This window comes from Ranitomeya variabilis, chromosome 4 (genome assembly GCF_051348905.1).
Source record: "Ranitomeya variabilis isolate aRanVar5 chromosome 4, aRanVar5.hap1, whole genome shotgun sequence".
In the NCBI taxonomy this organism is placed as follows: domain Eukaryota; kingdom Metazoa; phylum Chordata; class Amphibia; order Anura; family Dendrobatidae; genus Ranitomeya; species Ranitomeya variabilis.
Genome location: NC_135235.1, coordinates 537,505,295 through 537,518,821, shown reverse-complemented (window position 1 = coordinate 537,518,821; position 13,527 = coordinate 537,505,295). Strand labels below are relative to the sequence as shown.

The following is a 13,527-nucleotide window of genomic DNA, read 5'->3' as shown; positions in this document are numbered from 1 at the left end:
AGATATTGAATGCCCTTTGTTTTTGTCTTATTAAACTTTTTACTGTCTTATTTATTCATAATGGTTTCTTTTTATTCATGGACATTTTATTACCCAAGGGTTTTCTACAGCATTCTAATAGTATTTCCTTAAACATGCCCCATTTATGGTCAGTATCCCCAGTTACCATGAGATGGTCCCAGCCTACACGATTAAGCTTTTCCTTTAATTTCTTGAAATCAACTTTCCTAAAGTTCCATGTTTTTGCATTTCCCCTTTTCAATGTTTTATTGAATATTACATTGAAACTTACTATATTACAGTAACTGCTTCTCAAATGCTACGTGACCTGTAGATCAGAAATTTTATTTGATACCCCACATTGGACTTATTCACAACGTGCCCATACAAATGAAATGAAAGTCAGCTGAACCTGACAATTTTTTCAGGAGACTGAAGAAGAGGGTACATAAGGATCAGGTAGTTGGAATTTCAACACTGATCCTTTTTGTTTTCATAGAAGATACGCTGTTGTCAGTGGATTCTTAAGCAGTTTTGTCATCTCTCTCTTTGAAAACAAAACCCTCAGGAGTTATCTGCTGATTTAGGGTATGTGCACACGTTGCGGATTTGGCTGCCGATCTGCAGCGGTTTTGGCCCTGCGGATCCGCAGCAGTTTTCCATGCGGTGTACAGTACCATGTAAACCTATGGAAAACCAAATCCGCTTTGCACATGCTGCGAAAAATTCCACGCAGAAACACAGCAGTTTATTTTCCGCAGCATGTTAATTCTTTGTGCGGATTTACACCCATTCATCACTTTATAGGAATCCGCAGGTGTAAAAACGCAGGCGAAATCCGCACAACACCTGCACAAAATCCGCACAAAACCCGCAGGGAATCCGCAGGTAAAACGCAGGTCATTTTACCTGTGGATTCTGCAGAATCCACGTGGAAAAATCCGCAATGGAATCCGCAACGTGTGCACATATCCTTAAGGTTTCAGGTATCTAATGTGTATCGATCCTACAAAAAGAAGAACATGGCAAGGCGCTCCATAGTGCAGAAATCCTAATAAAGTGGAGATGGTGGGGGGAGACAGGGCATATGGTAGCACGCTCACCTTGGAGGGATGTAAGCCAAATATGGGATGTATCAGCTGACTGACAGGCTGCTAATATCCCCGTAAGAATTTATTAAATGATTACAGGGCTAGGCGTTTCAACATCTGACGGATGTCTTTCTCTGGCCAGGTCTTATATATGTGGCCACCTTAGTTTTTAAAGTAGTGGACACCCCCTTTAATATAGTGGTACAATTGTCGTCATGTAGCCAAGGGCCACGTTGTCGTGTGACACTGAAATCACAGCAACACATTGCAAAATTGGATGTAATGGTCTCCTATGGTGTCGCATTGTGACCTGCGTCATGCTGCACCTGCGGCACAGAGGGACAAATGTCTCCAAATGTGTTGGATTTTCTGTCGCAGGAAGAAAGTTGCATTACAAATTGCGCTTCGGGTGGCGGGGGACTACAGTATCTGTGATAGAGGCCCATAAAATAACTCCATTAGTAACATTATTACATAATTACAAAACAGTTCTATAGCTCCAATCAGCCTTGACAGCTGCTGCAGAACCTCTCGTGACACAACATTAATGTAATGATTTTGAAATAAATCATTTTCTTTTGCAAATACTCTGAAGTTTTGATGGATTAGAATCTAGTTTTGCAGGAATTTCTGGGAATCTTGACATCACGTCACGCCCGTATAACTACAGGAATGTTCTTTTGTGTACATGTTGTCATGCAGGTCCTCTGTGCTGTTGAGAAGTCTCCCATCCCCCTCACTGGGTATATAAGTCAGGGTAGAGGGGCCAGTGATTCAGCTCATTTTCCTGCACATTTTCTACAAGTCCAGTATCTCAGAAAGAAAGAAAATGATGAGTTTCTCCAGCCATAGTATCTCCCAGTCTGGCCGATTTAGTGGTGCTGGCATACAGAGGGCACGCAGTGTGGCGGGAGGTGCTGGTAGCATTAGGATGTCCTCTGCAAGTGTCACTATGGCCAGTATGGGGGGCCCAGTGTTTAGTGGGGGTCTAGATGCTGGTTCCTTTGGTAACAATAGCAAGGAGACCATGAACAACTTGAACGACCGTCTGGCTACATACCTGGAACGGGTAAGTACAACATAAGATGATCGGTGGGAGTCCATCCTGCTGATGTTGGGTGTGGCCTGCATATGAGGTGTCCATAATATATTATTATTATTTATTATTATTATAGCGCCATTTATTCCATGGCGCTTTACATGTGAAAAGGGGTCTACATAGTAAAAACAAGTACAATAATCTTAAACAATAGAAGTCACCACTGATACCGGAGGAGAGAGGACCCTTCCCGCGAGAGCTCACAATCTACAATTATTATCTATATATTTAGGGTTACTGATATTGTTCTCAATCTTATCTTTTTGTTTATCAGGTTCGCTCTTTGGAACAAGTTAACAACGATCTGGAAGTTAAAATCCGTGAGTTCTATGAGAGAAAGTCTGCCATCAGCGCGTTTGACCCAAGTGGATTTTATGAGACCATTAGCAAATTACGGGCTCAGGTAATATTGCTTTTACCTATATAGTAATGTATCGTCATTCGTCATAGATTTCAGGTTGACCTACCAAATGTTACTACTAGGCAGCACTATCATAGTATTATTTATTATGATTTCATTCATTAGATTGCAATATATATTTGTATCATTTCTTAGATTTATTTAGGCTAATTTCTCAATTTCTACCTCCTTTAATCCTAGATCCTAAATGCCACCACTGATAATGCCAGGCTGATTCTGCAGATTGATAATGCAAAACTGGCTGCTGATGACTTCAAAATTAAGTAAGAGACATTAAAGGGTTTATTTACTTTCCTTCCATCTCCATAGAGTACAGCAGGAGGTGTAACCTGACTCCTCACTGTGCTGTCAGTCTGCCTTGTCTTGAGCTGCAGGAAGATGAGTTGGGTTTCTTTTTCAGAATGGATGGGGACTTCCAGAGGCAGGTGGATGGAAAGAAGGGGCAAATAAGACAAGGAAGCTGATTTCTAAAATATATATTTTTTTTAGATTTGCCTGTGCTATTGATTTATCAACAGTGATTGAAAGTATATTTCCCATTTAACCACTAATATATATATTTATGTGATGTTTTTAGACCAGTAGACAAGGCACATTATCACATACTGGGGCTGTTGTTTGATGAAGATGGACAATTCTTCTAATGTCTGCCCTTTTTGTCCTTCAGATTTGAGACAGAACTGGCCATTAGGGTTGGAGTAGATGGTGATATAACTGGACTACGTAAGGCCCTTGATGAGCTGACTATCAACCGATCTGATCTGGAGCTGGAGATTGAAAGCCTGAAAGAGGAGCTGATCTTCCTAAAGAGGAACCACGAGGAGGTATTACTATCTATGGTCAAATTCCGGATAGGTTTTCCATCAACCTTCCTTAAATTTTACTATTAATATTTTATCAGCTTTTTTCTTGTGTGACATTTTCTTTTGGAGACATTCTGAGTAGAGTTACATAAGCGCCTGAAAATAGTTGTTTGTACTTCTATATGACTTATTCTTTTTTAGGAACTGTCTGTTCTTAAGGGACAGATTGGAGGAAAGGTCAATGTAGAATTAGACTCTGCTCCACCTGTTGACTTGTCCAAGATCCTTGCAGAAGTGAGACAGCAGTATGAAGAGGTGGTGGAGAAGAACCGTCAGGAGGTGGAGACCTGGTACCGAACACAGGTATGCTGATTTTCATTTAAAAAGAGATGGAAATGTCAGAGGCCTCGAAGTAAGCTTACCTCAGTCTCCCTGATTCCTGATACTTTTTTCCAACAGAGTGAAACCCTCAGGAAGGAAGTTGCCGTATGCAAACACAGTTTTGAGTCTTCTAAGACAGAGATCACAGAATCTAAACGTAGGTTCCAGAGCCTGGAACTTGAGCTACAATCTCTTTTGAACATGGTGAGTCTGGAGGTCTCAATTCATACGTTTATACATCCATATATGTACAACTGTCCATGAGCTTTCTGCCCGGGCAGTAGACCATGTTAGTATTAAGTTGCCATGTTAGATGATCCTAGTTATTATAGAGGTTCTCTACTATGGACAATCCATACTTGTTAGAAGATTCAATGAAAACAAGCAGAACCAACCTTGTTTTTCTACTGCTCCCCCCAGCAATCAGTTGTACTCTGTAGGGAACCTAGATAAGGGTTTGATTTCCCTACAGTGCCTCCACAGGAGAAATTTAGCATTACATATTATCAATGCACTTTCTGTTTAATACAAGGCAGCAAAGGTCCTTTAGAAACAGAAATGTTATTTTGCCACTCTTTACTATGGCCAAGAAATGTGGTGTCTCAACAAGTGATCACATTCTATTAGCTACTTAATAGTGGGTTTTCTATACCAGATACCCCTTTTAAAAGGTCTCATTTAGACAAATTACTTTGGTAGGTTTCCAGAAGCTAAAAGCCCCAACGATGTCTTAAATGACATTTGCTCCTTAGGAGCCTCCATTTTTTGGCTATGATTGTACAATGACAATCAACAGTCCAAAACCTGGAAGATAAGACACACTACATGAGTCACAAACTTGTTACTAAAACTTTAAAGGGCTCAAACCCTTCCATTCAAGGCACTTGGGGTCTTATGTTCTGGTTATAATATTGCTTCTCTTTTTCTCTATTCCAGAAACGGGCTCTGGAGGGCACACTTGCTGAGACAGAAGGTCGATATGGAGCAGAACTTGCCCAAATTCAGAATCTGATCTCCCAAATTGAACTTGACCTCCAGCAAGTGAGATCCGACTATGAGAATCATTCGGTGGAGTACACGAGACTGCTGAATATCAAAGCAAGACTGGAGCAGGAAATTGCTACCTACAGGAGACTGTTAGAAGGGGAGGACATTAGGTAAGGGGTCAGGACAAGCACGGTGTATTTTTGTTATTAAAGGGAATCTGTCAGCAGGTTTTTGATTTGTAATCTGACAGCAGCATGAAGTAGGGACAGAGACCCTTATTCCAGTGATGTATCATTTAGTATACTGGGTGCATTAGTTACGATACAGTCACAGTTTTTTTCTGCTGCAGATCTAGCAGAGCTCAGTTGTCGAGCTGTGTATAACCCCACGCACACCACAGCTTTCTGTGTACATTCAATAGTGACAGAGATCTGATAATCAGTGCTGGGGGCGAGGTTGGACTAACCTGCATGTCCCAAGCTGTCCTGTAGTGATTATCTCCTGCTGATGAAACGCTGGCTGTTTTCAAACAGCAACACACAGCCCAGTAAGTGACACATCCCTGTAATCATGGTCTCTGCTCCTACATTATGGTGATCTCAGATTTCATAACAAAAGCTGCTGCAAATTCCCTTTAAGTGCCTGAATCAATTGTTGAAATAATACTGAAATTTTGTTTATAATTGTATATTACGACATGGCCACAAAAGAATCATTATTGATCGCTTTTTTTTTCTTTTTACAGCATTTTAGGATCTTCACAGTTGGAAACACAGAAAAGTAAGTATTCACTGCCATCAAGTAGGATGTGTATATCATATAGGAGATGATCAGGACAACCCTTGGAGATGTCCAAACAGGACGTATGAATGTCATAGAGGGAGAGATCACCTATGGTGGAGTTGGCCCAACTAATCCAACATAGCTGTCTCTCTACTTCTATCCCCAAAGTAGTAATTTGGGCCACGTTCACACTATCAGTATTTGGTCAGTGTTTTACCTCAGTATGTGTAAGCCACACAAAAGTCTATAGACACGTAGACTGTAACATCCCAAACCTGGACAACCCCTTTAAATGAAAGGATGATGATCCTGCTGTCACGCTTTGGTAATTATCATCCTGGATCATCCCATTGTGACCCTAAATTTATCTTTCTTCAGGTGTCAAAATTGTCAGCAAGGAACAAGCCAAAAGTTCCAGCACAACCACAATCAAGAAGGTGAGGACAGTTGTCGAGGAAATGGTAGATGGAAAAGTGGTGTCCTCAACTAGTTTGCAAGAGACGTCTGAGGTCAAAAACTAAAGGCCCCAAGGATCAGAGCTTCGGTCTACATTGTGGTGTATTCAATAAAGTCTCTGCTCTGCATCCCTGTCTATCCCCTGTGTGTTCTTTAATAGATTGTAGATTACTGGGTCACAAATAGTTACAGAACGTGAAACATGTTCCTCCTCTTCCTCCTGACCATCTGTGTCAGACAGCTGCCACTCCATAGCTTTCCATGCAGGAATAATCTCCCAAGCATGTCTTCTGCCATGGCAGTAGCAGTACATCTCATGACTACTCGGGGGCGTGATAATCCTGCCCCCTAGGAGTAAGAGAAGTGTCTGCGCTTGACATGATGCTGACTTCACACTCTGGATAGTGCACACCTAGGAAGATATTACTAAGTAAGAGTATACTTGACCAAATGGAGGCTCATGAATGTTTAAGCGGATCAGTCGCCAGATATCACAATACAAACTGTGTACATTTAATAGATCTCATCGACCTGATGAGACTGGTGTACTTTTTTAAAACCTTGTCAGAATAGCTGTGTAATCCTCATTTGAAGATAAGCTTTTTATTAAGTCTAGCTATAGAATAAAATAGTTCCCGAGTGCAAGTGTATTCACCTTCTGCCCACCCAGCCTGACTGACAACTGCAGCTTGTACTGAGATGTGTGAGATCTCAGAAGCTTCAGGGAGGAGGGACCCTGGGGAGCTGTCAATCAGACTTGATGGGCAGAACTGGTGATAGATGTCAAACGGTACAGATCTATTGTATTTTTCCACAATCAAGCACCAGCGAGGCAAATCATTGAAACCTGTTAATGTAGGGCCCGGCTGGCACACTGTGCATAAGGGGATGTGGGCACCGTATCTATCACAGACCCACTTGTGACTCCTGGGGAGAGGGGTTATCACAGCCCCTCACTAGTGAGGAGATGTACAGACCTTGACTTGTCTTCCATTGCAGACAGGGTAGTGCCAGAAGGTTTCCACTGCAATAAGCTACTTTTAGGCCAGAGATTAAGCAATATAAGCCCTAACCCTTCAACACTGGAAGGAAGGCAAGGTTCAATGAATGCTTAAAATAATAGATTTAATATATTTTTTCTTTACACTTTATTAAATTACTGTGATGACTCTGCGTTCCCAGGCCACTAATGTGATAACGCGCATGATGGTGCCACATGCACAAAGCCTGGCATCTGCCCCTCAGGACTTCTCTGTGCACAGACTGCTACTCCGGCTTTTCTTTAGTTTCTGCAGCCTGCAGTGGTTCTGTAAATCTTCATGGCACGTGCCTGGAATCTTGCTGTCAATGTGAAGCCTGTGGGGACGGTTTTTGCTGCTCGGATGTTTTAAGATTATCCTGCTCAGTGGTAATTACTCTGCACTTGTCTGTGTGGTAATATAGCTGCTGGTTACAGATCCTGCTCCACCAGATCTGAAGCAGCTACGGTGTGCATTATGAGGTTCTGCAGCAGCTGGGGTGCAGAACTGTACCACACACACCAGGGATGAAGAAAGGTTTGCTTGCTACTAGCCAGGCTAAGTACATGTGGGGGTTGCCTGGTTGCTAGGGAATCCCCACATGTAATCAAGCAGGCTAGTAGCTGTAAATCATTCAGCTGCCGCGATGAAAAATAAATCTCCGAGCAGTCATAAATACTCGGAGGTCACCAGAGCAATGAGTACACTCGCGCATCACTACTCAGGATGCATTCCCTGGTAGACCCTGTTACACATTTCGTTTACTGAAGAACCTCATATTTAGGAAAGCTGGATTACTTCATGCCTATCAATTAGTGATTGGCACAGAAGAAGGAAAATGACTGGAAAATACTTAGATGTAGTTTTCATCACTGTCCACTAGGTGGTGCAGTTGTGGGGCAGAATACTTCTGTATTGTGCCGACTCCATCTGAAGGGACGTGATGCAGAATTGTATTTTATGATCAGTCCAATCTGCTTCTTAAAAGTATAGGGGTATCCACAGAAAGTATGTAAAGGTGGTCTACAGACATAACCACATACGTGTTTGCCACTTAGGGCAGGGGCAGACGACCATGTGTAGCGCCCCCACTGCAGCAGGGCCGAGGGGTACCAGGTACCGGGCCTCTGAGTCTCTGCTCTGGGGTTGTCACGGTGGCTAGACCCGGTCCGTGACCCTGCTGAGGGGCGTACAGTAATAGATGTGGATAGTGGTGGTGGTGCGGTGCAGTAAATAACGAGGACACCAGGTTGCAGTCTCTTTACCTCTTTACTGAAGATCTCTGGGTCCTCAATCCGGAATACGGTTAACCAGGCTGCGCAAGTCCGGCCGGTCCAATGGCACCTCCAGAGTTCTCTTTGCAGGTGGAAATCTGTGCCTTCCTGCTAGCGCTATGTGTTGTGGTCCTTCCCTTCTGTGCTTACGGAAAGTCCCCACAACTGTTGTGTCCGTTTCTTAAGTTCCCTCACAACTCGATTAGATGATGTTCTGCTAATCTTCCGTCCCTCCCTGATGTTGCGGTTAGGACGGCACCCGTATGACGGGTAGGCTCGGAGCTCTTCCGGGACCCTAGAGTCGCCCCTCTCCACAAGTTGCCCCCTATGTCTTCGTAGGTGATTTAGGTGAGACAGCCCGCCTATGACTGACTGTCCTGCCGTTGGTTTGAAGTATTGCTTGAAGCTAGGTGTATGAATACTTCCTCGGCGTTCCGGCCGCCGGTTGTGCGCCTCAGTAGGATGTTGCCTCGGTCTCACAGCACGACTCCTACTGGTATTCTCCTTGTTGCTTTGATCTCGTTTCTCACTCAGCACAATCTATCTCGCTTTTAATCCTTCCTTGGGCACCGCCGCTATGCTGAGCAGGCACGGTCCCGTGACGTTCTCTCAAGTTGCCAGACCTCTGTCAGGATCCCACCCCCGACAGGGGCCCTACCGAATCTTCCCCCACAACACCCTCTGCCACAAGGTGTTGCCTGGTTCCAACCCAGTCAGCTTTCTTCCTAACTTCCTGCCTGACCCCCAGTTTTACCAATATGTGAGGAGTGGCCTAATGAATAGAACCCTTAGCTCCCCCTGGAGGCCCGACTGTGAAATGTATTGGTGTCTGTGATACCTGGTCAGATGAACTCCTCAGTGCCATCAGACGTACCATAGCTCCCCTTAGTGGCGGAGCCACAGTACTGCAACGACCAGGACTCTGTGGCGCTGCACTCCCCCCCCCGGTTAAATCCAGTACTCCTGGACTGGGAAGAAAACAACAATACAGGTTAGCAAAAAGACATACAATTTTGAAAATGCAATAACAATAAGTAAGCTTGAACAGAGCTTCCCTTTATGGGAGGTGAGGACACTTGAACGTTACAAACATGGTTAAACATTATAAATTACAGGCTATAAATAACTCCTGTTACCAAACCGGGTATTCTACTTAGTGCAAACTTTTGAATAACAAGTTGACATTGCCTTTAAGGACGTATACTCCCTATCCACTAAAGACTTTACTTATAAAACATTATGAAACTGACTTCTTCTTCAAGGGCGTACAGGCCAACCCACTAAAGAATTATTCTGAACATTATAATATTAGTTAACTCTTTCTCTTTCATTCTCCTTCGTTAAATCTGCAGGACCGCCTGTCCTAACTGCTCCAGGCCTACTGCCTCTCCTTTCTTTACAGGACCGCCCCTTTCAGCCCGGGCCTACTGCCTTTTCAACTACTATACACAGTATAGAACATAACATTTACTTTCGGTTTGAAATCACTGAGCCATCCTTACATGGCTCCTAAGAGGACTCGTTGACTAACCCCGTACGGGTTCACTTTCTGTCCTCATTCTTCTATCAACATTATCAAACATTCCTTACAATCAACTAGTTGGATATATATACTTTTACATGTAAGCATCATCATCACTTTCTTTTTGTCGAGACATTATTGCTATCTATCTGTCTTAAAGCAATACCATTCTTTATGTGCAACAAGTGAACATCCCCTTTAAGAGGGGACCAAGTCTTTATGAGGTAGCGCATCTTCTCAAGCTACCAGTCCATACTCAGCAAAGGCTCCGGTGCGGTATCTTCACAAAGAGTCCTTCTTTAAGTAAAACCAGTAGGGAGCACCTTTAATAAGGTGCAAACTATTTACAAGCAGTTTGTATCATGCACTGTTCATGATTGCGGCAGTTCTTGATAACGAAGAAGAAAATAGAAAATAACCAAAAAACAATAGGGATCCCTTTAAGAGTTAACCCTAACCGGGTTTAGCAGCAAAACAGTAGAACAGTAACTATTTACATTCTCATGGTATCGAGGTTTATCCTCATAGTAAGGTGCACGACATCAGCCGAAAGTGGACACCTCCTGACTGCGCAGGCCCCGGCCCCTGGTCCACGACTGATGCGGTGCCAGTGCCAATAGTTGGTCCCTCGGGTGCAGTCAGACCACCTGATGTCTGGATTCGAAGGCGGACTCTAGCCGCCAGCTCAGTTGCTGCAATAAGACAAACGGCGGCAATAGTAGTAAGGTCTGTCACGTCTGGTTCAATCCCAGTTGAAGTAACAGATGACGCCCCCTCAGGTTCACATCGGTGAACGTTCCGAGCGTACCATCCTTGCGCATTCCAATGACGGGTGTAGGTCACCTGATCCCCCTTTTGCAACGGGTCACCATCTTGGCTGCAGCAGGGAGTTTTTACGTTGTGACTAGTAACGAAGACGTCAGTTGGTAGCCCCGGTTCCTGTATGGAGCCCCATCCCCTCTTCGGGTGGAAGGCCAACACAGTTCCCCGCTTTACCACGTCTTTCCTACCACGCGCAAGAGGTGGTCGTTGTACTCTCAGTGGGTCAGTTAATTCTGCCTCTTTTTGTCTTTTCCAATGTAGGATCAAACATTGTTTGTATTGTTCCCAGGTAAGCACAGCAAGGGTGAAACCTTCCTCCCGAGCTCCATCTGGCCCAATCCGGGGGGTGTCCCACTGGAGAATCACCCCATCTGGGCCCACGTCTATGGGTTCTCCCATCCGGGTCGGCAGCGGTGGTACCAGCTTCCCCATTGCGTCGGGGGGGTAACACCACGAGCTCTGCCGAGAGGAGGCGGCTTTTACTGGGATGAGGGTCGGTCGCGAGAGCGGGATCGAACGGGGGAGCAGGGGCGTCTTCCATACCTGCGCCTGATGTGATTCCACCGATGTCGATCCGGTCCACTAACGAGGACACTGGAGTCGGCTGCAGCCCGGACCGCGGCTCCTCCAATGTGGTCTCCGGATGCGGCTCCGCCCTCCATGGTTCCTCCTCCGCTGGCTCCGAGGTCGGGATGGGTAGGCTCAGCTCCGTTACCGGTTCCAAGGAATTCAGGTCCTTCCGCTGCGGTGGACGTGGGTCCGCCTCTAGTGGATGAGGGCAAGCCGGGATTGCTCCTTCCTCGTTCAGGCACTTGCTGTTCATCATCGCTGTCTGATAGTCGGTGGCAGTGCATGCATCTGACTCCGCCATTTCGCCGGGGCCGAGCTTCTCCATCACCCGCTTCCCGCCGTTGCAAATCAAGGGGTGGTCCTCTGCTTTGAGGCAGGTCCTCGCTTTGCAGCAAGAGGCGCAGGGGGCGGTCGCCGCTTCTGGCGCCACTTTGGTAGTCTCCTCCCATGGCACGCCCTCCTTCTCCTTTGGTGTAGCAATGGCGGCGATTTTTGGCGGGAACTTCTGGCGGCAAACGACAATACACAATTCTCTCAATAACACACAGTCTTTGCAATAAAGTACAGTCCAAGCACAATAAATCACAGTTCCAAGGCACACATGACCTGATTCTTCAGGCTTAAGTAGATCCTGTTCGTGACGCCAAAATGTAGCGCCCCCACTGCCGCAGGGCCGAGGGGTACCCGGTATCGGGCCTCTGAGTCTCTGAGCTGGGGTTGTCACGGTGGCTAGACCCGGTCCGTGACCCTGCTGAGGGGCGTACAGTAATAGATGTGGATAGTGGTGGTGGTGCGGTGCAGTAAATAACGAGGACACCAGGTTGCAGTCTCTTTACCTCTTTACTGAAGATCTCTGGGTCCTCAATCCGGAATACGGTTAACCAGGCTGCGCAAGTCCGGCCGGTTCAATGGCACCTCCAGAGTTCTCTTTGCAGGTGGAAATCTGTGCCTTCCTGCTAGCGCTATGTGTTGTGGTCCTTCCCTGCTGTGCTTACGGAAAGTCCCCACAACTGTTGTGTCCGTTTCTTAAGTTCCCTCACAACTCGATTAGATGATGTTCTGCTAATCTTCCGTCCCTCCCTGATGTTGCGGTTAGGACGGCACCCGTATGACGGGTAGGCTCGGAGCTCTTCCGGGACCCTAGAGTCGCCCCTCTCCACAAGTTGCCCCCTATGTCTTCGTAGGTGATTTAGGTGAGACAGCCCGCCGATGACTGACTGTCCTGCCATTGGTTTGAAGTATTGCTTGAAGCTAGGTGTATGAATACTTCCTCGGCGTTCCGGCCGCCGGTTGTGCGCCTCAGTAGGATGTTGCCTCGGTCTCACAGCACGACTCCTACTGGTATTCTCCTTGTTGCTTTGATCTCGTTTCTCACTCAGCACAATCTATCTCGCTTCTAATCCTTCCTTGGGCACCGCCGCTATGCTGAGCAGGCACGGTCCCATGACGTTCTCTCAAGTTGCCAGACCTCTGTCAGGATCCCACCCCCGACAGGGGCCCTACCGAATCTTCCCCCACAACACCCTCTGCCACAAGGTGTTACCTGGTTCCAACCCAGTCAGCTTTCTTCCTAACTTCCTGCCTGACCCCCAGTTTTACCAATATGTGAGGAGTGGCCTAATGAATAGAACCCTTAGCTCCCCCTGGAGGCCCGACTGTGAAATGTATTGGTGTCTGTGATACCTGGTCAGATGAACTCCTTCAGTGCCATCAGACGTACCATAGCTCCCCTTAGTGGCGGAGCCACAGTACTGCAACGACCAGGACTCTGGGGCGCTGCACATGCATTATCTCATCTGAGAGAATCGGACCGATTATGCAAATGACACTCTGATCATAGTATGAATCTAATGAGGCGAAGATGGAGACAAAAAATTCTCCATCTTCTCCATTCTGTCAGTCTGTGAAAGTCGGACTGCATTCAGATGTCATCAGCGAGCAGTCTGATGGTTTCCATCCACTCATTGTCTTGCATGGCCAAATGTGATCCGAATATGAGATCAATCTTGATTATGCAGTGTTTTTTTCCCCCTTCAGACAATGTTCAAAGAAAAAAAATCAGACCTGTGAAAGGTCCCATAGACTAACAATGTTTTGATGGTTTGCACTCAGGCAGCAAATGCACTCATCTGCACCTGCCCTTAATATGAGTGTTCTGACAATAAAGACCCAATAATGGAGCCCGGTAAATGCCCCCAGGGAGTCAGTGAAATTGAGGAGTCAGGGCTATGGCTTACCGACTCCACAGCCTGGGTCACAACATTATGCATTTGATGGAAGGGTCCACTGCCCAACTATG

The 13,527-nt window shown here is 45.8% G+C and overlaps 1 protein-coding gene across 1 annotated transcript; it reads left to right on the top strand.

Annotated features, from left to right (window-relative positions):
- The first annotated feature begins 1,861 nt into the window (after positions 1–1,861).
- On the top strand, positions 1,862–6,149 carry LOC143765614 (keratin, type I cytoskeletal 47 kDa-like). Its single transcript, XM_077252459.1, has 9 exons — positions 1,862–2,160; positions 2,465–2,593; positions 2,792–2,874; positions 3,279–3,435; positions 3,616–3,777; positions 3,874–3,999; positions 4,732–4,952; positions 5,528–5,562; positions 5,944–6,149. Exons 1-9 carry the CDS (start codon positions 1,921–1,923, stop codon positions 6,084–6,086), a joined length of 1,296 nt encoding a protein of 431 aa, XP_077108574.1. The 5' UTR covers positions 1,862–1,920; the 3' UTR covers positions 6,087–6,149.
- Positions 6,150–13,527: the final 7,378 nt, after the last annotated feature.